Source organism: Juglans regia, chromosome 14, assembly GCF_001411555.2.
Source record: "Juglans regia cultivar Chandler chromosome 14, Walnut 2.0, whole genome shotgun sequence".
In the NCBI taxonomy this organism is placed as follows: domain Eukaryota; kingdom Viridiplantae; phylum Streptophyta; class Magnoliopsida; order Fagales; family Juglandaceae; genus Juglans; species Juglans regia.
Genome location: NC_049914.1, coordinates 10,804,077 through 10,825,286, shown reverse-complemented (window position 1 = coordinate 10,825,286; position 21,210 = coordinate 10,804,077). Strand labels below are relative to the sequence as shown.

At 36.0% G+C, this 21,210-nt stretch overlaps 2 protein-coding genes across 5 annotated transcripts; both read left to right on the top strand.

Moving 5' to 3' along the window:
• Nucleotides 1-8,871: 8,871 nt before the first annotated feature.
• LOC108989634 lies at nucleotides 8,872-18,535 on the top strand. 4 transcript variants are annotated; one of them, XM_035685281.1, is made up of 15 exons: nucleotides 9,225-9,243; nucleotides 9,972-10,080; nucleotides 10,538-10,665; nucleotides 10,762-10,912; nucleotides 11,007-11,116; nucleotides 12,457-12,540; nucleotides 12,639-12,687; nucleotides 12,792-12,883; nucleotides 13,578-13,713; nucleotides 14,522-14,604; nucleotides 14,678-16,197; nucleotides 16,380-16,493; nucleotides 16,595-17,350; nucleotides 17,511-17,639; nucleotides 18,109-18,535. In XM_035685281.1, exons 2-13 carry the CDS (start codon nucleotides 9,988-9,990, stop codon nucleotides 17,167-17,169), a joined length of 3,135 nt encoding a protein of 1,044 aa, XP_035541174.1. In that variant the 5' UTR covers nucleotides 9,225-9,243; nucleotides 9,972-9,987; the 3' UTR covers nucleotides 17,170-17,350; nucleotides 17,511-17,639; nucleotides 18,109-18,535. The 4 variants fall into 4 exon arrangements, with proteins under 4 accessions (XP_018818850.1, XP_035541174.1, XP_035541175.1 ...); XM_018963305.2 differs by lacking the exons at nucleotides 9,225-9,243; nucleotides 17,511-17,639 and adding an exon at nucleotides 8,872-9,008; XM_035685282.1 differs by lacking the exon at nucleotides 17,511-17,639 and having other exon boundaries at nucleotides 14,525-14,604.
• A 1,178-nt stretch (nucleotides 18,536-19,713) lies between these two features.
• Nucleotides 19,714-20,918, top strand: LOC108989624 (putative protein TPRXL). The gene is made up of 5 exons (XM_018963295.2): nucleotides 19,714-19,782; nucleotides 19,877-20,008; nucleotides 20,113-20,301; nucleotides 20,399-20,575; nucleotides 20,682-20,918. Exons 1-5 carry the CDS (start codon nucleotides 19,714-19,716, stop codon nucleotides 20,916-20,918), a joined length of 804 nt encoding a protein of 267 aa, XP_018818840.1.
• The last annotated feature ends 292 nt before the right edge of the window (nucleotides 20,919-21,210 follow it).

The window sequence follows — 21,210 nt, the reverse complement described above, 5'->3', positions numbered from 1 at the left end:
TTTGAATCACAACAGATGAATAAAAACAATCCACATAACATTAACAGGTGAAATGTTTTGAAAGAACTCTAGTGGTGGCATTTTCTTGCCATGTTGGCTAAAATTGGGTGATTGGACCAAATTATTGACCCTATATTATGTTTTTTTTTTCATTTTATTTATTTGCATTACAAATGCCTTCACGAGTGTTTTTGGAAACTTCCACTTCCTCCTTATGGTATATAGAGAGATTCTTCACATCATAAAATAAAATTAATATTAATATTATAAGATTAAGGTATTATGTAGTTTTCCTTAGATGCATGTAATTATTCTTTATCCATGCCAAGGCAATCTTTTACCACCGAACCCTCACTGATCTAATAACTTGAGAACATGCACTTAAACCTTGGCCGAAAAAATGTCATGAGACTAAAATTAACATGGAATCAGTCAATTCTCTTTCAATCAAATCGGTCGTGAATTGGGGACAATTTTTTCTCCTAGCCTTTGCTCTGGCTCTGATTGAGGAGTTTTTTCTTTGCCTTGGGCAAAGTCTGGTCTCCTAGTTGTTACTGAGGAGGTTTTACGTTTTTACAAATTGTCTGTGATCTTCCTGAGTAAAATGTTAGAAGAGATAACGGCCTTGTGGAACAATCTAAAACTCGCGGATGCAAAGAAGCATGAAGTTGAAGTGATTGAAGTGGAAGAGAAGGCATTGGTGAGACTGGAGAAACTTAGTCTGGTCGGATTGATCATATCAGACAAGATAGTATATAAGGAAGCATTCAGATAAACCATGCTAAATGTTTGGAAGCTAAAGGGTAAAGTTCAATTTCATGAGGTAGGTGCTAATCTTTTTCTCATTGAATTTCAGCATGAAAAAGATATTCAAAGAGTCTAAATGGGTAAACCTTGGTCTTTTGATAGAAACCTCCTCTATCTAAATTCTTTTGATGGCTCTTGTTCACCAAAAGATATTATATTCTCCAAAGAGTCCTTATGGATGCAGATCAATCTTTTGAATATCGTACCGAACGCTGTATCGATACCAGTACCGTTTCGGGATAATATTTCGGGATAATCTATATATAAATAAATTATATTCCAAAATAATAGTCTATATATAAATAAATTATATATAAATACATATATATATAAATTATAAATAGTCTAGTCTGAATTGTGGGTCAAAAAATGAGCTTGTAGTTTGAAAAAATTAAAAAAAAATGAAGGCCGAAATACAAGTCGAAATACAGGCCGAAACAGCCGGTATTTAGACCGATACGAAATACAGGTGGTACCTGTACCGGCCTAGTGGCCGGTACGGTACGATTTTCACAACTATGATGCAGATACATAACATGTCACTTAGTAGAATGAATTGATGCATAGGAGAGCAAGTAGGAAAAGTGATAAGGGATGTGGTTGAGGTGGGTGTGGACGATGATGGTATCAGATGGGGTCCTTACCTTAGGATCAAAGTTCACTTGGACATCATCAAACCTCTCCTAAGAGGTTGCCTTGTCAATATTAAAAGAAAAAAGTCTGGCTTACTTTCAAATATGAAAGGTTGCCCAATTTTTATTTCAAATGGGGGATTATCAAACATAAAGAATTAGGTTGTTTAAAGGCATAGTTGGCCAAAACTTTACATGATAGAGATCAAAATCAATATGGAGCCTGGCTTCAAGCATCTACTAAAAAAGCTAGCACCAATCCCAGTAATATTGGCAATGGTAGAAAGGCGAACTCTGGTGAAAGACTGAAAGGTCAACAGGAAGAAGATGCTAATGTTGCAAGGAACTTAGACATATATGGTACAAATTCAAAAGGCACAAAAGACTTGACTAAATTATCAGCTCCAACAGAAAAAAAGGTATTAATTACCATATTGAGGACATAATTGAAGATCAAAATAGAATCACCAGTATGCTAACGGAGCAAGAAAGAAAAGAAGACGTGAAAAAAAGTTGTTTAAGGAATTTAGAATTTGCACCAAATTAGGAATATGAGTCAGACACATCAAATATGGAAACTATCAACACAGAGGATTATCCACATATGCATGAAGATATGATCTACCTGACCCTTTATACTGTGAGATTACTAATTCTGAAGTTGGGCTGGATCAACATGTGACTCATAATGGAAGGGGGAAAAAGTGTAATGAGGACCCCCAAACTGAAACAGAGATAATTAAAAAGACTCAAGAGGCCCCTATCTGCATGAAAGATCAAGATGGTCCAAAAAGTAAACTAGACTCAACTCTTAAGTGGAAAAGAAGAGCAAGAGCTATAAAGGAATCTATTAGTAATGAAGATGCTAGAAGTGACCATACTAAAAAAAGGATGATCCCCCCTCCCTTGGGATCAAACAAGGAAAGAGTTTCGAGGGGAGAAACTACTACCCCAACAACTAAGAAATGTAAGTTCTCTTCTACTCTTTAGGAGTTGGACATGTAGATATATTGGCGAAGGCTGATAGCCAACCTAGCCAGTATCAATGAATCTCTTAAATTGGAATTGTCGAGTACTTGGAAACCCCCAAATAGATCGATTCCTTAGTCATTTGATTAATCAAAAGTGCCCCAACATGATTTTCCTCATGGAGACTAAATGCATCAAGGATAAAATGGAGTCTATCAGGAGGAAATTGAACTTTGATCATTGTTTTGCTATGGCCAATTTGGGTAGTGGTGGAGGGTTAGATCTACTTTGGAAACATGAGACTAAGGTTGCTTTAATTAATTATACCAGATGGCACATTACTGCAAGGATAATTGAGAAACATTGGGATTTATCTTGGCAGTTGACAGGCTTCTATGGTAATCCGAGGACCACTCATAGAGATAACAATTGGAGATTGTTGAAACACTTGAAACTTGAGGAGGATTTCCCATGGATCTATTTTGAAGATTTTTAATGAGATCACCAACCTGCATGAGAAGTTTGATGTTGCTGTAAGGCCTTACAAACAAATGGAGGCATTTAGGGATACTTTGAATTTTTGCTCACTTAGTGACATTTTTACAATACGATATAAGTATACTTGATCAAACAATAGGAGATGCTCAGACTTCACTAAGAAAAGACTTGATAGAGCAGTAGCTAATCCTATATGGCATCAGACATTTCATGGTGGCAACTGCTTTGTTATGCCAGCTCAGAGATCAGACCACCGCCCTCTCTTTATTTTAGCCTCGAATACAAATCACAACAGTTGGAGAAGAGGAAGAAGAAAAATTATATTCCTAAGCCTCATACACCACACACCATCCTTTTTATGATTTCTTTAATTTTATTCTCTTATCAAATGTGTGGTATGTGGATTATGAGTAGAATAATTCAATTATTTTAAGAATAATAAAACCAAAAAACACTTTAAAAAAATTTAAAAAAAATAAAAAAATCTTGGTGTGTGGTGTATGGGCTTATGAATAGCAATACTCGAGGAAGAATATTCAGATATGAAGTAACTTGGGCCTTGAGGGAAGATTGTGCAAGAACCATTGTTGATGCTTGGGGCAACAATAGTATCACAGAAGCAGGCATCCCTAACATCACAACAAGAATTCAGAATTGTAGAGAAGTGCTTAAGAAATGGAATGTAGGTGTTGTTCTTAATAATCAGATAGCTATTAAAGGTAAAATCAAGAGTCTAGGACAACTATAAGATAAAAGAGTTGGTGATCATTCTGCAGCTATCCAACAGCTACAAAAGGAGGTGGATTTAATGCTATAGGGGGAAGAATTAAAATGGAAATAAATGGCTAAAAAAAGGCTCCAACATGGTAATAAGAATACCGAATTCTATCATATGTTTGCAAATCAAAGAAGGAAGACCAATATGATTACCCATGTTCAGAATAATCAAGGCATTCTTATCAATGATCTAGGGAGAATTGGTGAAGTATTCCTTTTTTTTTTTATCTCTTTACTGCTGCTTCTCCTAACAATTTGTTTAATTGTCTATATGCTATGACTTCTCGAGTAACAGAAGAGATGAATCACAAACTTTTGCAAGATTTCACATACCAAGATGTCAAAGAGGTTGTTTTTCATATGTCCCCTCTCAGCTCTCTAGGTCCAGATGGTTTTCTAGGTCTTTTTTATCAACAAAACGAGGCCACAGTTGGTGAAGATGTCTATAAATTTGAGTTGGAATTTCTCAATGAGGGTGGTTCACTATAGAAGGTAAATGACACATTCATCACTCTCATACCAAAAGTAAAGGATTTAAAGAAAGTCTCAAACTATAGACCTATCAACTTGTGCAATGTGATCTACAAGATAAACTTGTGCAATGTGAACTATAAGATAGTGGCCAAGGTTCTAGCCAATGTGATCTATAAGATAGTGGCAATGTGATCTATACTTCTCAATCTGAGAAGTGTTGAAAATGTTTGTGAATAGTTATGAGTAGAGATTGAAGTGGATTTGTGGGTTTCATTGAGAGTATTTTGAGTTGTTTGGATGTATAAAGTATGTTGAATTGTTGACTTTCGGATAGATAATTGAAAAATGTGTGGGTCCTATCAATGATTGATTTTTTTTAATGATGATTTTATTTATATATAATAGTGATAAATATTATAGTAATTTTATTTTTTATTTCTATATGATAGTGATAAATATTATAGTGATTTTATTTTTTATTTATATTTAATAGTGATAAATATTATAGTAATTTTATTTTTTATTTATATATAATAGTAATAAATATTATAGTGATTTTATTTTTTATTTATATATAATAGTGATAAATATTATAGAATGTTTGTGAATAGTTATGAGTAGAGATTGGAGTGAGTTTGTGGGTTCCATTGAGAGTACTTTGAGTTGTTTGGATGTATGAAGTATGTTGAGTTATTGACTTTTCGATAGATAATTGAAAAATGTGTGAGTCCTATCAATGATTGATTTTTTTTAATGATGATTTGATTTATATATAATAGTGATAAATATTATAGTGGAGAGACTTTGGAGAAACCTTGGTACGAAAATGGTTCACTATGTTTGGCATGTGGAGTATTTTCATTGGTACTAGAATACTTGGAAAGTGTTGAGATATCTTCGCTACCCAAACGTCATCCTGCCTGATATCATTTCATCCAACCAAAGTGCCTTTATCCTTAACAGATTGGTATCTGATAATATTCTAGTGGCTTAAGAAACTTTGCACACTATGAGTGCTCGAATGGCTGGAAGATTTGGATATATAACTCTCAAGCTAGATATGAGTAAAGTCTATGTTCGTGTGAAGTGAAACTTCCTTACAACAGTAATGAGTAAAATGAGCTTTAATTAGAAGTGGATTGATTTGGTGATAAAATGCATAAACCCTATATCCTACTCAATCCTCGTTAACGAGAACACTCAGCACTCTTTCTAGCCCTCAAGAGATATAAGACAATGGGATCCTCTTTCTCCATACCTTTTCATATTATGTGTTGAAGCCCTCACTTTTTTGCTCAACCAGGCAAAGGAAAGAAAAATTATTTCTGGAGTCCAAATTGGAAAGAGCCATATGTGCATTAACCATCTTCTGTTTACTAATGATAACCTCCTTTTTTGCAAAGCAAATTCACTCGAATGGAGTCAACTATAACACATTCTTGAAGTTTATGAACATGCCTCAAGTCAAATGCTAAACAAAGACAAGACTTATATATTTTTTTTAGCAGAAATACTCCTCCTGCAGTTCAAAACAATATTTTTTTTAGCTTTCCATTCTCTTATTGACGAGATCTGGACTGGAATGACTAACTGGAAGACCGAGTTTTTATCTTTAGCAAGAAAAGAAATCCTTCTCAAGTCTATCCTCCAAGATATCCCCATTTATACTATGTGGATATTTTTGCTTCCTTTGTCAATTACAAATTGATTAATGAAGAAATTATGGTGGAGTTACAATGAAGATCAGTCCAAAATTCATTGGGTGCAATGGAATCAATTGGGGCTTTTCAAAAGCTCAGGAGGTTAGACTTTAGGAATCCAAGAAGCTTTAACATGACTATGCTAAAAAAAAAGCAAAGTTGGAGAATACTACAAAGCCCTGAGTCATTGCCTACTTGTATCTTCAAAAAAAAATATTTTCCAACTTTTGATTTTCCAGATGCAAATATTGGAAGTAGACCCTCTCTGGTGTGGAGGAGTATTCTGGTAAAGACCAACAGCTATTGAAGCAATGATTGATATGGAGAATTGAAAATTGAAAGAAAGTTAAAATTTGGAAAGATAGATTCCAAGACCAACCACTCATTTGATCCAGTCTCCCATATTTGAGTTAGATGCTAATGCTAAGGTTTCTGAATTGATAGATGATGACAGTAAATGGTGGAAGGAGCATCTGATTCAAAATGTTTTCTCATTTCAAGAAACTGAATTAATAAAAAAGTATCCCTATCAATCTAGGAGATAAAAAGGACTAATTGGTATGATATTATACTAATAACTAATGTTCACTTTTCAGAGAAAAGTGCATACCATTTATACAGGATGCCGTCAGGTGAATCTTTAGAAGGAAGTAATACTAAATGGCCATGGAAAGCCATTTGGAGAATAAGGGCTAGTTTGGGTAGCACCATCATTCATTATTTTATTATTACTTTTCACTATTATTCGTTACTATTCAATAAGACTGTACAAGAAACCAGAGAAACGATTGGAACCGACCCAAACCGGCCGAGATCAGCATAGAACCAGTCGGCCAGCGGTTGAATTTGCCAAAAACAGATGTTCAATGGTGCGGTCCCGGTTTGATCCTGGGTCGGACTGCTGAACCGACCGAACTGATAAAATGTTTTTTTTTAAAAAAAAATTATACATATATGAAACGATGTCGTTTCACTTACTTTTTTATGACTCAGTGTTTGAAAAAATATATAAAGCAAACAGTGTCATTCTCCTCTAGGGTTTAAAATCTTAGCGCCTTCTTCTTCTTCTTCTTCATTTCACGCCACCCCTTCTCTCTCTCTCACACACACACACAGCACACGTCGCATCTCTCACCGCAGCATCATTGCTCTCTCTCTCTCTCTCTCTCTCTCTCTCTCTCTCTCTCACTCACTTCACGCACCTTGCAACGTCTTCTCTCTCTCTCTCTCTCTCTCTCTCTCTCTCTCTCTCTCTCTCTCTCTCTCTCTCACCGAGGCTTCGCACGCAACGGCAAGGTCTCCTTCGTCGCAGCTGAAGATGCCGACGAATCGATCGTAGTTACGCCGAGATCGATATCGACGATTTTCTCCTCCTTCACCGGCCGGTTTCGGTCGAGATTTACATCATTTTAAGGAATCTATGCGGTTAGACCAAAACCGCACCAATGTTTTCACCCCTACTATTCAATATTTTATCATTACTTTTTTATTATTTTTTCACTACTATTTACAGAATATCTGAGATCACCTTTCTACCCAAACGCAACCTTAAAATTCTCAATACAGTTAAAATATTTATATGGAGAGCCTGCAAAAATGCTCTTTCCATTGCATCCAATATGAGTAGAAGGAATGTTATCAAGGATGATACATGCACCATATGTAAAAATGTTGCCGAAACTGTGGGTCATGTCCTATGGTGCTGCATAACTTCTAAAGATGTTTGGAATCAAAGTTGTTACAAACACCAAAAAATGACTTTGCAAAGTGAATACTTTCTGGAGATATGGGATCAATGGCTTCACAAACTAATGAGAATGAATTAGCAGAGGCATCCATAACTACTAGATTGATTTGGACAAGAATGAATTAGGTTCCTCACGGGAAAGGCTTGCTCGTTTGTTTTCAGAGATGAGATGAGATGAGTTGAGATTAAAGTTAAAAAGTTGAATAAAATATTGTTAGAATATATTTTTTAATATTATTGTTGTTTTGGGATTTGAAAAAGTTAAATTGTTTATTTTATTTTGTGTAGGGATTTGAGAAAGTTGTAATGATGAGGTGATATGAGATGAGATGAGATGAAATGTTTTTGGAAAACAAACAAAGCCTTAATCATCCAAGCTTTCATTATCAAGCAAGCTAGGGAGGATCTTCAAGATTTCCAAAGTTCTCGAGACCAACACTTGACTTAAAGCTCTCAATCCCTGCAATCTACTCAAGTATGAGAAAAGCCTCCTGCATGGTTCTTCAAAGTGAATTGGGATGCATCTATTTACAAAGTTAGAAGTAAAATTGGCATTGGAGTTATTATCAGGGATACTGTAGGACAAATAACTGGTACTCTTCAAGCAACCAGAGTGCTAAATGCCACTGCTCTTCTAGCCGAAACTTATGCTGTCACGATAGCAGTCACCTTCAGTTAGGATCTTGGCCTCAGGAACCTTATACTTGAAGGGGATGCGCTTCAGGTTGTGAATGGTTTTCCCAAGGAGACTAACTACAGGAGCCAAGTTGGCTTGCTAAACTTGTCGTCATACTGGTCAATGCAGCATGAGGTAAACTCTGCTACTCATAGACTTGCCAAGGATGCTTTAAACTTTCATGAATATTTGTTAGATATTGAGAAAATTTCTGATTTTTATATAGTTTTGAAAGAAATGATGTAATTCTTTCAATAAAACTAATTGTTTCTAAAAAAAAAAAAAAATTAATTAACATTGGTCCATTCTCGCTTCCGATATTTCTCAATCAACGTGTAAATGTCGGGCAAATAATCAATCACTGTCGCCGACTCGCCGGGAATCAAACCACAGTGGCGTGGCACGCATCCGAGGCGGCTGAGTGGTTGAAAGTTGGAGAGATCCGGCACTGGAGAACCCGGTTCCTGAACCCGACAAAACCGAAACCACATAGCCGGAATTTAGCCAAAACCCAAGGGCATTTAAGTGGAAAAGTTGTGTTATAATAATATTTATAATGGACAGCGACGCAGAGCAGAATAGAAAGAAAAAGCCATCCAAACACAGCAGCTCTCTCTCTCTCTCTCTCTCTGATACGCCTCTCTTGTGGTTCTCTCTTTTTCTATCGTGCGCTTCTCACACAATCTCATACTCGCAGATTCGTTCCCCCTTCTCGATCCCTCAACTGTGTAAGTCTTTCAGCTCGAATCTCAAACCCCTAGTTCCTGGATCCTTCCTCTTTCTTTCTAAGATCCCCAATTTTTATCCCTTTTTTTTTTTGTATTCCAAACCTCAATCTGCTTTCATCTATATATTTGGGGGCAATTGGAGATGTTTTATGTTACACTCACTTCCAGATTTGTGTCCGTTTTGCTTGTTTGTTTCGGATTATGTGTTCTGGATGCCAACAATTCTGATTACAACGTCGGTCATTTTTTTTTTTATCTAAATACTTATTTAATGTAGTTTAATCGGTGGGGATTTTTCCTTTTTGACTTTTTTTAATGATATTTGGAACCTTTGTGGCGATGTTTATTTGATCGATTTCTAGATTTTTGTTCATTTTTTTAATTTTTAACAGTTAGCCGCTAAATGCTGATACGTTGAATGGATAGGGCTTTTAGGATGTGAATTGGATTTTTTTCAAAGGAGCGTCACAAGTGGCTTGGAAATGTATTTTGGTTAGATTTGATTTTTTCTACTGTTTTTGTAACTTTTTGGTTGGTTTCACTCCTCCTTCTTTCTTTTTTTTTTTAATGTTTCTGTGAAGTTTTTATTGCTTGATGAGTAGTATGTATTGGTAATTTCCGGCTTTCAAATTTTGCCTTCTGTTTCGTTAATACTTGATAAAACTATTAAAGAGAAAGGGAAGTAAGATTTTAAATTGTGTTTTTATTTTATATCGTTTTTAAGACTTAGGAGAAAGACTTGGGCTATTGCCTATCCTTATTATCAGTAAAAGTTTGTTTATTGATCCAAAAAAAGGAGAAAGATTGACCTTAGACCCTTGTTTTAAATTTGCAGTTGTTACCGTCTACCAAAACAACCTTAATGATTTTATTTGCATATATACTATGTTCCTTTAATATTTGGTCTGGGCATGCTGGTAAACTTGATGCTGATTCCACATTATCATTTTGTGCTTTCTCCAGATTGTTTCAGGTAATCATGAGTGATGAGGGAGAAAAGACTTGTCCTCTCTGCGCAGAAGAGATGGATTTGACTGATCAGCAGTTGAAGCCATGTAAATGTGGTTATGAGGTTTGAGACTTTGTATTACTTTTCTTTGTAGACAGTTTTAGACTGAGTAGATTAACTAACTATATTTATTTGAGTCTATATTTTAGTAAGTATATCGAGTTGTTTTTCCTTTTCTAATCCTTGTTCACTACAGAGGCACAATCATGTGCATATTTATCATGTGCTCTTGCGAAACATTTTCCTTTTATCATCTTACCAACAGAGCCAGAAATAAATGAAGTATGCCCTGGATGAGTTTGAAGAATATGTTGCACTTTCTACATTCTCTTGGTCTTGGTTGCAATACTATATATTTGCTGCTTTGTAATTCTTATAGTATGAAGAGTTTATACTAAATATGTCCTTAATTTTGTAAATCAACTAGCTGCGTCAACATTTCTGACATCAACCATATAATTTTTTTAATGCTTCTATTAATATTTGCTTTTCTTAATTCTCTATGTCCGCTTACATACAGATATGTGTTTGGTGCTGGCATCACATCCTGGATATGGCTGAAAAGGTTGAGACGGAGGGGCGGTGTCCTGCCTGTCGCTCCCCTTATGACAAGGAAAAGATTGTTGGGATGGCTGCAAACTGTGAGAGGTGGTTATTCTATGAATAGTATTTGCTGCTGGCTTGGAATCGTTATTAATATTATTAATATTTTTAATGTTGTTTTCATTTTATTTTCTTCAACAGGATGGTGGCTGAAATCAGTATGGATAAAAAAAAGTGCCAGAAGGTTAAATCCAAACCATCCGAGGGACGGAAGCAACTCAGCAGTGTCCGCGTGATTCAACGGAACCTTGTATACATAGTTGGCTTGCCTCTAAATCTGGCAGATGAAGATGTAGCCTCTCTGTCTCTGTCTCTAATCTCTATCTCATTATGTTTGGTTGACTTCTTTTGAGGAGTGAATGAGAATTTTTTAATGTTTTGTGCAGCTTCTCCAAAACCGTGAATATTTTGGTCAGTATGGCAAGGTTCTAAAAGTGTCCATGTCTCGGACAGCAGCTGGTGTAATTCAGCAATTTCCAAACAGTACATGTAGTGTGTAAGTTTCATATCTTTTGTTTTCGATTGGTTACTCAACACCATGTAAACTTAGAGCTGTAATCGATCGAAGCTGAGGCGATCTTTTGGGTTATGAGTCGAGCTTGACTTAAAACTCGAGCTCAAGCAGAGTCGAGTTATTTTCAAGCTTTGCTAATGATCTTTTTTAATATTTTCTATTTATTTATTTTTGAATGAAATTGAATAATTCAAAATTGCAAAAAGATTATGAAATTTAAGGAAATTTTTATAACTAATATATAGGCCCTATATTGAATTATAAGATTATAAAATTTTTATGAATGAATAAAAAGTTGGAACTTAAAAAATTTCATTACACCTTTTTAAATCTCAACCTAAGGAATTACAAATGGGATAACAATAATAAAAATTAGATGAAAGGGAAACAAAATTCTATAATATGTAACTACAGACTGTAGACTAATTATAAGCATTTTATGTAATTTATTCGTTACAATATGTAACTGGTTGGTATTTATCCCTAATAACCTTATTTTATATGTCTACATAAGTTACTTGTTAGTAATATATATATATATATGTATAATATGTATATATTAGTTTTGCAATGGTGATATGGTGTGTATATACAACGACATATATCAACATTTCTTATACGGTTCTTACAACAACATATATGAAACTACTAAGTCCTACCTACCAAATTTTATACATAAAAGTAGCTACTTTTATTTAATCACTTAAGTACTTAACTAACTAACGTATAACGATAGGCTACATTCAATATATATGCATAAATGACTAGGCATAAGTAACTAGGTTATATGCTATATATTTAATTATAAAGGTTGCTATACTATATTATTAAATTAAATATGTATACATACATCTAGATAAGAATATTATATAACAACGTATGAATGAGCTCTAATTGAGTCGAGCTTAATCGAGTATGTATCATTTACTAATCGAGTGGGTTATTGCTTTCACCATCAAATTTTTTTTTTTCATGAGTCGAGCTTGGTTCGAGTTTAACCGAGTGTATATTGGGCGAACAATCCTATGAACTGGTTCATTTACAGCCCTAATCTTGTAATGAATGTTCTTTGTGTAGTTAGGTATTTTTTAACTTATCAAAAAAAATTTGTGTTACCTCCGAAGTGTGAAACGATGTTTCGATTTAATTGCATATGTTTTTGCTATTATTTCTCTTCCCTAATATTATGCTTTTCTAGTTTTTGCCTTTTCCATTTTTCAGGTTTATAGGGTTTTTTTGAGTTATTTGGTTTGTAACATTGTTTTGATTACCTTTGTTCACAGTTTAGTAGTATTGTTCTTACTAAATGCTCATGCATCCAGATATATTACCTATTCAAAAGAGGAGGAAGCGATTCGTTGTATTCAAAATGTACATGGATTTATTTTGGATGGTAGATCCTTAAGGTATATGCATATATGTTTTTTGAAAAGTATTTCTGTTATCAATGGGTAGCATGAGGATGCATCATTTTAGTTTTAATCTCACTTGGAGTATGTGCTAGGGCTTGCTTTGGAACCACAAAGTATTGTCATGCTTGGCTAAGAAATGTGGTATGCATCATTACTTGGTTTATTAGGTCTTATAACTTGCTTTTTAGTTCTCACTTAGGCCTAAATCTTCATCTAATTGAGTACGGTACATCAATTTGATGCAGCCTTGCAGCAATTCGGATTGTCTCTATTTGCATGAGATTGGTCCTCAAGAGGATAGTTTCTCTAAAGATGAAATAATTTCAGCATATACAAGGTAAATGTATAAGTTGTGCATGTGAGATTTCTGTTTTCAGAAACCTTGTTCTTGTTATTAGCTTGGTGTCACTTAGGTAATGTCCATTTGTTGTGATTTTCCGAGGGTACGACAGCAAGAGCTAATTGAGTGTGAGCGTGCATCTGCAACTTTCTTTCTCTTTGATAGAAATTGTGATTGACAATGCACAATGGAATTTTCATGTGATTGGTTATAAGCACCTTGGTTTTGAAAGAAATCTCATCTCTGGTCTCATTCCATGATGCTGCCCAGTGTCTTTTGAAAACCTTCCTCATTATGGTAATAACTATACATGTGAAACCTGAACGTCAGAAAAAATGGGGATGCTAGACCATTTCTGGACTTGGTTAATTGACACAATTGGAAATTTGACGGGATGCATGCTAGAATAAGATTAGTATCTGGAGAATTTTAGTGTTAACGGGTCATGCTTTTTGTTGTTTATTAAATAGGAATTGCACATTATTGTTAAACATAGCATATGAAGTTGGAATTTCAACGTTTGGAAGAGAAATTTACAGTATGAAATGGCTTGTAATGGACTTGAAAATTTGATATCACTTGTATTGGGTATTGATCTTATATTTTGAATGAGGTTTTTTGCTTTGTGCCGTTTGATCTTTATGTGGTGTCTTTATTGGACGATTAATTAACTTACATAGTGGTTTTAAAGGAGTCGAGTTCAACAAATTACTGGTGCCACAAACAATTTGCAGCGACGTTCCGGGAATTTGTTACCACCACCAGCAGATGAATATTATATTAACAGTTCCACTTCAACTGGAAAGCCCATTGTCAAAACAACTAGTGTAAGACCAGATGCCATAAGTTATGCATTTCACTTTACTGCTGTCATCATGAAGTCATAGGCATTTTGCTTTACATTAAGTAACATATTGCAGAGGGAAATTGCTTTATTGTTGTCATTATCACATTGATCTATGTTAGTTACACAGTTCAATACATGTGAAGGACTGCTTTTGCATGCCATTATATCACGATTTGGTGTATCAGATGTTCCCAACAAGCCTATTGTTGGACTGGTACCCGTTTGTGGTGTATGAGAGAAGAAGAGTTGTGACTTCCCATTTGTAATGATCATTCCTATAGTTGTGTGTGGGTGTGAGAATTTTTCACTCCTTACTTTTTCGTTAGATGGATGTCTCTCTAAGATTGGTTAGACACATTATACCACACATTAGATGTACACTTCATTTTCTTCAAGGAAATGGAAGATGACTTATCGAGACACTCATGGCATCCAACACATACCTAAGTGCTCATAACAAATTGCATAGGATTGGTGATGCTACTTTTTTTTTTTCAGAATAATGGTTGGACCAAAATCCTAGAGAGATGCAAATGTATGCGTTATATATGGTATTTTGTGATATCCAGTTTTTACATAAAAAATGATATGAAAATATCCTGTTTTCTGAATGAGATGTATGAGTCTCCCCTTAAGTCCAAGCAATATTGGAATAAGTGAATAGTGCCACGTACAATATTGTCTACATTTGGATGTGTAGAACCCATGCCCTATGAAGTAACATTTTAACTTGCAGTATCTTGAATATTAGGCTATATAATTATCATGATTTGATTACATTTTACTAGCAGAATATTGCAAGTGTTGTTAGAAGTTCTCCACCAAATGGAAGTTCTGGTAGATCCATAGCTCTTCCTGCTGCGGCCTCATGGTATGCACCAATTATTGTCCTTTATTTTGTTGATGACAATTACTAGTACTAAAGTTTGTATTGTTTGTTCCAGGGGAATGCGAGCTACTGATGGCCATCTGCCAGCTTCCAGTATATCAAGTACAAACGGACCTTCTAAGCAGAAACCTGATACAATTGCTAGTACATTGGTATTTCCATTGGCAGTTACAGGCTTAGCTCAGGCTTCCACATTAAATGGTGATGTTGGCAAGAGGCCAATATTGAATGAAGATATTCAAACTATGAACCAAACAAGTAAGGAATCATTAAACCTTTTGAAACAGCATAGAATTATGGATTCTCCAACCAACCCATTCAAGAAACTTGCCACACCAGATGGAACTCGTGCTTCTTTAACATTGAGCAGTGACTTCACATGTCCACCAGCATCTGCTGACAATGATAGAGGTATAAGTCTGCTACCAGAGATTACAAATTCTGCTTATATTGAGGAGTCCTGCGGTTCTACCACTGAAAAATTAGGGGTTGAAAGTGATAGACAGATCCAGAACTTATGCTCTGATATGTCGTTAATAAGTATTGATAGAATTGCCAGAGATGAACATGCTGTTGCAGTCAGACCTAATGATTCACTTTATGATCCGATCTCGATTAAAGAACCTGGAAATCAAGGGTTGCAGCAAGATTATGCTGAGCAAAATAGAGAACCTTTAATCTCAACAGTTGGTAAAGCTACTGCCATGAATGGGGTGTATGTATCGAGAGAACAATATGACTGTAAATCAGATTCACGTACTCAAGGAATACAAGATACATCTTCTGAAGTAGAAGATGATATACTATCTTTTGAGAGTCAAAGACTCAAGGATCCAGAAGTTGTAAGTAGGTCTACCTATCTAACCAATTTGGGTAATTCGTTCCATGTTTCAAGGTCTCATCCTCTTCAGCATGGTGAGGATTATGGTGCACTTAGTTTAAATGCCGATCGTCCGATATCTGTGGATAATAGAGTTAACGATGGTTTGCTTCTAGATTCATCTAGCATTTCAGTGATTTCTAATGCTTTCCCTGAGAACTTGGTCAACAATGCGTCTGGTTTGGATATGACCTTGGAGCATTCCTTTTTGCATCCAAATGACAATAAAAGGAAGCAAATGAGAAGTTTCCTGGGTGGTGTGACGAATAATGAGGGCAATGCTGCTGGTGTAGATAAAGGAGAGAGCAGTATAATCTCAAATATATTATCAATGGACTGTGACACATGGGGTGAGTCGTTGGCATCCCCTCAGAATCTGGCTAATTTGTTTAGGGAAAGTGATAAACAGTCTGGTTCTCACATAATATCAGGTTCCTGGAAAGCACCAAACAACAATCAGTCCAGGTTTTCTTTTGCAAGGCATGAGGAATCGAGAAGTCAACCTTTTGATGTACAGCAATCTTTCGATGCCTTTGAGCAATTGCCAATGAACCGATCATTCAGCCAGTATTGTGGTGGAAGAGATTTATATTTGGACAAACAAGGGATTGGCAATGGCTTCTCTTCCCGAAATTTTGAAGAATCTGAGAATTTTGCCAACATTCATCCCGTTTTCTCTCCTAATAAGCTTTCTGGTGAGTCTTATTTAGTTTCCTGAACTTTTGATTCACTTTCTGTTATTTATATTGGTGGGTTTCAGTCATCTAATTGCAGCTTCTGCTTTTGTGCAATCTTCTATTGATTACATTCTGTGTTGTCCAAGGTTTGGGGTTGGAAATCAACTAAATGAGGAGCTTAATTTACCAATATTTTTCAGGTGTTTCTAGAGCACAAATTTCAGCCCCACCTGGATTCTCTATGCCAAGCAGGGCACCACCACCGGGTTTTTCCTCTAGCAAGAGAATGGACCAGGCACTTGACCCCATGACTGGTTAGTTTTATATATTGTTTATCCTGATGTTTAACTAGGTTTTTTACATCTCTTCCATGTTCATATGATTAGGTAATTTACTTTTGTCTTTTACTTGTCAGGGAATCATTTGCTTGACACATCCTCCTTGTTGAGAAACTCATATCAGACGATGCCCACTGGAAATATTGTTAATACTGGTGATATTGAGTTTATGGATCCTGCAATTTTGGCTGTGGGTGAAGGGAGACTTCAAGGTGGGCTTATCAATCCAGGCTTAGACATGAGATCAACTTTCCCTCCACAATTAAGTGCCTTTGAAAATGACTCCAGATTTCAGCTATTGATGCAAAGCTCGCTGTCCCCGCAGCAGAACAGGAGATTTGCTGACATTGATGATAATTTTTCACATCGTAGCAATTCTTATGGCCTTTCTACAAGGCTTGCGGATCAATCACAAGCGAGCAACCTATCCCCTTTTGCTGCACAGCTGTCCCTCCAACAGTCTAGAAATGCACTTATGTCTAATGGCCACTGGGACAGTTGGAATGAAGTTCAAGGTGGGAATGGTCTGGGTATGACAGAGCTCCTAAGAAATGATAGACTGGGGTATAATAAATTTTATACCGGCTATGAAGATTCAAAGTATCGGATGCCGAGCTCTGGTGATCTTTATAACAGGACATTTGGGATGTAATTCTTGTCAGGTGATACTTTTTGCATGGCTGGCAGTGCTTAAACTAAACACGAAAATAATCTTGTGCAATTTGGTAGCGCCATATTGAGGGGATGTCACTGACTCACAATTCATAACCGATCTCAACAGTCCGATGAAGTGCCAAAAACTCCTGAAAGATATGGGGTCTGGCTGCGATCGGGTAAGTACCAAACTCTTTTAAACCCTGGGTATATCTGTCTTAGAGTGGCTACATGTTTTGTGGCAGAGTTTGTGAGCATGTACTGTTTCTCTTCCCTGTGAAAACTCATACTTTTCCCTTCTCTCTCCCTCCTCTTCCCCCTATCTGAATTCTTTTTTAGGTCTTGTATTCAGAAAATTGTTGGCAGCAGATGTGTCTACAGCCTAAGTTGCAAAATCTGATCTCAAAATTTTCAAACGGAATGAAGACTGATTTCTTAGTAATGGCTTGAATGCTTGCCCATTATCTGGTATAATCTGCCAGGGATTATGTTATTGTAAACAACTTCCCGTTTGGTTTCACAGATGGTGTCAACCTCTCATCCTATTCCATCTCAACATCTAAACACCATTCAAATGTACTTTTTAATTTCAAATTTTTCATCTAAATTACTTAATTATTACAACTTCCCCAAACTTCTAAACAGACTACAAAAAAATAATTCAACTTTTTCAAATTTCAAAACAAAAATAAATAAAAAAAAATTATATTCTAATAATATTTTGACTTTATAATATTTGTATTCAACATTATCTCTAATTCCCTAAAACCCAATAAAACATTTTAACTCAAGTCATTTTATTATTATTCACAAAGTATCTCACTATTTAAAGATTTCTCATTTCATCTCATCTGTGTAGATTTTAGTATTCTTTGTTTTTGTCAGTTGGAATCATCTGATAGATTTGCTTTTATTGCGTCCATCAATTTATGTGCAGGTGAACTAAGCTGTGATTGTACAAGTCATATGAAATCATGACATTGATGGATAGAATAGATTTTTGGTGCTGGTTGAATGCTTCAATTGATCAAAAATAGGCTGGCAGATGCTCCAGATGTTCCAAGAGTGTTGCTCCCAAAATACATAGATGGAATCTGAACGTCTCTCTTCTTCGACTCTAACATTCACTGCCTTCTCAATTCTAACAAAATGTGAAATTGGGGGGCGGCCGGGGCCCTCAGGGTTTCGACTTTCTAGGGACAAGAAATGCCCCCTCAATACAGTTCAAGAGTATAACCATCATCTACTCACATGTTTCATTCGCATTTTTGTTTCCCGGATGTGTGTACATGTCTTAAATTATTTTGACCTTTGCGAGACTTTCTTTTTGTCTGAAGAAATGTTGAAAATATCTCTTTGATGTATTTTTGTATTAAAAGTGGGTTGTTTGCGTCGTCGGAACAAAGCCCCGGGCTTCTTTGGCATCCAGTTTCCTTCCATTTATAGCTCATAAAATGCTACCCGTTTGTGGAAATATCGCTCGGCCGACTTCTTTGAAACCTTGCCAAGATGTGCCAAATGTAGATCTATTTTTCTACAATAAAAAGGTCTCGACTCTCAATAACCAGTCACTGTTGCCGGGAGGGGTGTTTAGAAAAACGGTAAAACCGAATTGAATTGGGTTCTTAGATCCGATTTTTCTTTAGAGAACTGCCCTGCCTGCCTGCGGACGACACTTACGTGGCATTTTGCCACATAAGTAATTAATTAAAAAAAAAAAAAAGAAATTGAAATGTAAAACAATAGAAATGGAAAGGAAAAGCAGAACAGAAGCTTTCTTCGAGCGGGAGATTTTATTTCGTGAATCTGCCGTGGGTGAAGTGAATCAGATGTGAGTGAAAATCTACTGTGAGCGAGAGAAACAGAAGCCGTCGACGCCAGTTCGTGCGGAAGGGGAAACGCCGTCTGCCGTGAGTGACCATTTGCAGTCTTCGAAAGGGGAAAAAGCGCACCCAGTTGTTGCAACCCATTTCCATTTGAAATTGGTAATGTCCATATCCAGTTGCTGCAACTATTAAGTGTGATTTATTGTTTGAAAAAAATGAAAAATATGTAGTTTATTTTTTTTAGATGTTTATTTTTTTTAGTCTATTTTTTCTTGTTGATAAGGGAAAACGCACGCCCAGTGGCTTGATTGCATCTGAAAGGGAAAAATTTATTTGGGATGAACATTTGCATTCTGTTTGAAATTGATTGTAATTTTTTTGTGTAAAGAAATACTGAATGACAAATATAGTAAAAAGTTGTATATATATATAAAAGTGTCCAACTAAATTATTTTTCTTATTCAAGTATTTATGTAAAGATTTTTCAGTTTACTTATATATTTGTAAAGATTGACTTCTAGTATAGAATAAAATTTTAATTTCAAAAGTGTAGACTAAATTATGATGCTAAGCTAAGTCTTAAAGGCTAAGTCCTGAAGGGATATCTTGACTTCTTGTTACTATGTGTAATAGGAAAAAAAATATTTTTGTCATATTGAAAGTCATTTTAATATAATATTGTAGGTGCGTGCATCTTAATTTTATTATTGAGATAGATGGATAATGAGAAAGAGAAAGAAGATGTATCCCGCATAACAGTTCCTATTACCAATCCATCAATCCAGGTATTGTAAACCTCTTTCAACAGTTGGCGTGTGTTTATTTTATGTGTAGTCATTATCGAACTGGGTTGATTAACATTATGTTGCTATATGTTAGGACAACATATCAAAACCACTTTATCCAACTTTTTCAAATTACATGCCAAGTTACTATGGTCCAGTGCCTCATGCGTGGTTACCACCTTTTGTGCCTCCTTCAAACGCCTACCCATATCCATTGAGCAACCAGGTGATCATTTCTTGGAATATTTGTTGTAGTTAGTGTGCTTTAATTTTCTAAACTTGAATATTTTGTCTAATTATTTATGTTTAAATTTTTCTGGAAAACTACAGCAACACCCATGGAACTCTACTTCCGCTGCCGCGTCAAGTATTGCTACCTTGAGTAGCCTGGGTGTTGCGTCAAGTAGTGCTGCCTTGAATAGTTCCGGTGCCGCATCAAGTACTGCTGCCTTGTATAGTTCCGCTATACAAATGATGGGACCTCCTCCAACTGCCTACCCATATCCATGGAGCAGCCAGGTGATCATTTTGTAGAGTATGCCTTTGTAGTTAATGTTGTACTTGAATATTTGGTCTAACTGCTTATGTTTACGACATACCTTTTGGAAAACTACAGCAACACCCATGGATCTCTACTTCCGCTCTCACGTCTAGTTCCTCAAGTAGTGTCAGCTCTAGTGTAGCTGCCAGTTCTAGTGTACAAACCAGCGCTAGTGTTGCTGCTAGCTCTTGTTCGGCTTTACCAGCATTCGTTCCTCCAACTTCTACCAACCCATATCCATGTGCCAGTGAGGTGATGTCTTGGATTCTCCACATACAGTGTCTTTTACATTATTATTCAAAACATATTTTTTCATGTCATACTTTTTTCTACTAATTTACAAGAAAATATAGTGCAGCAAAGTAACTCTGTTGAAGAAATTAGTGAGGCCACATCAGACTCAATAGAAGTTGAAGCGCAATCTACTGCCTCTGTGGGTAATACAGTTGATACGAACGAGACTGGCACTGATGGGGTTGATATTACTGAGGAGCCAAAGCCAGGGTTGTGTTTTGAGTCGGAGACTGAGTTGATGAATTATTATAAACATTACGGAAGGCAATGTGGTTTCCTCGGTAATGACACAAAGGAGTAAAAGAGAGAAAGATGGGACTGTGAAATATGTCACTGTGGGATGTGCTCGGGGTGGCAAGGCACGGAATAGGTCGTCAAACGTCTCGAAGCCTCGGCCAACAAGCAAGACAGACTGCAAGGTAAGGATGAATGTCATGTTAAAGGATGGGAAGCTGTGTGTGACATCCGTCTTTAACACACACAATCATGGGCTCAGTCCTAGAAAATCCAGGTTTTTCAGATGCAACAGAGAAGTTAACGAGTCCGTTAAGAGGGTGTTGGATACTAATGATGAGGCTGGTATACAGATGAAT

Coding starts and splice junctions, on each gene's coding strand:
- LOC108989634 (XM_018963305.2), top strand. CDS start 9,988: ATGAGTGATGAGGGAGAAAAGACTTGTCCTCTCTGCGCAGAAGAGATG. Junction 10,913..11,006: donor TAAATCTGGCAGATGAAGAT/GTAGCCTCTCTG, acceptor TGTTTTGTGCAG/CTTCTCCAAAACCGTGAATA. Junction 14,605..14,677: donor CTTCCTGCTGCGGCCTCATG/GTATGCACCAAT, acceptor TGTTTGTTCCAG/GGGAATGCGAGCTACTGATG.
- LOC108989624 (XM_018963295.2), top strand. CDS start 19,714: ATGGATAATGAGAAAGAGAAAGAAGATGTATCCCGCATAACAGTTCCT. Junction 19,783..19,876: donor TTACCAATCCATCAATCCAG/GTATTGTAAACC, acceptor GCTATATGTTAG/GACAACATATCAAAACCACT. Junction 20,009..20,112: donor CATATCCATTGAGCAACCAG/GTGATCATTTCT, acceptor GGAAAACTACAG/CAACACCCATGGAACTCTAC.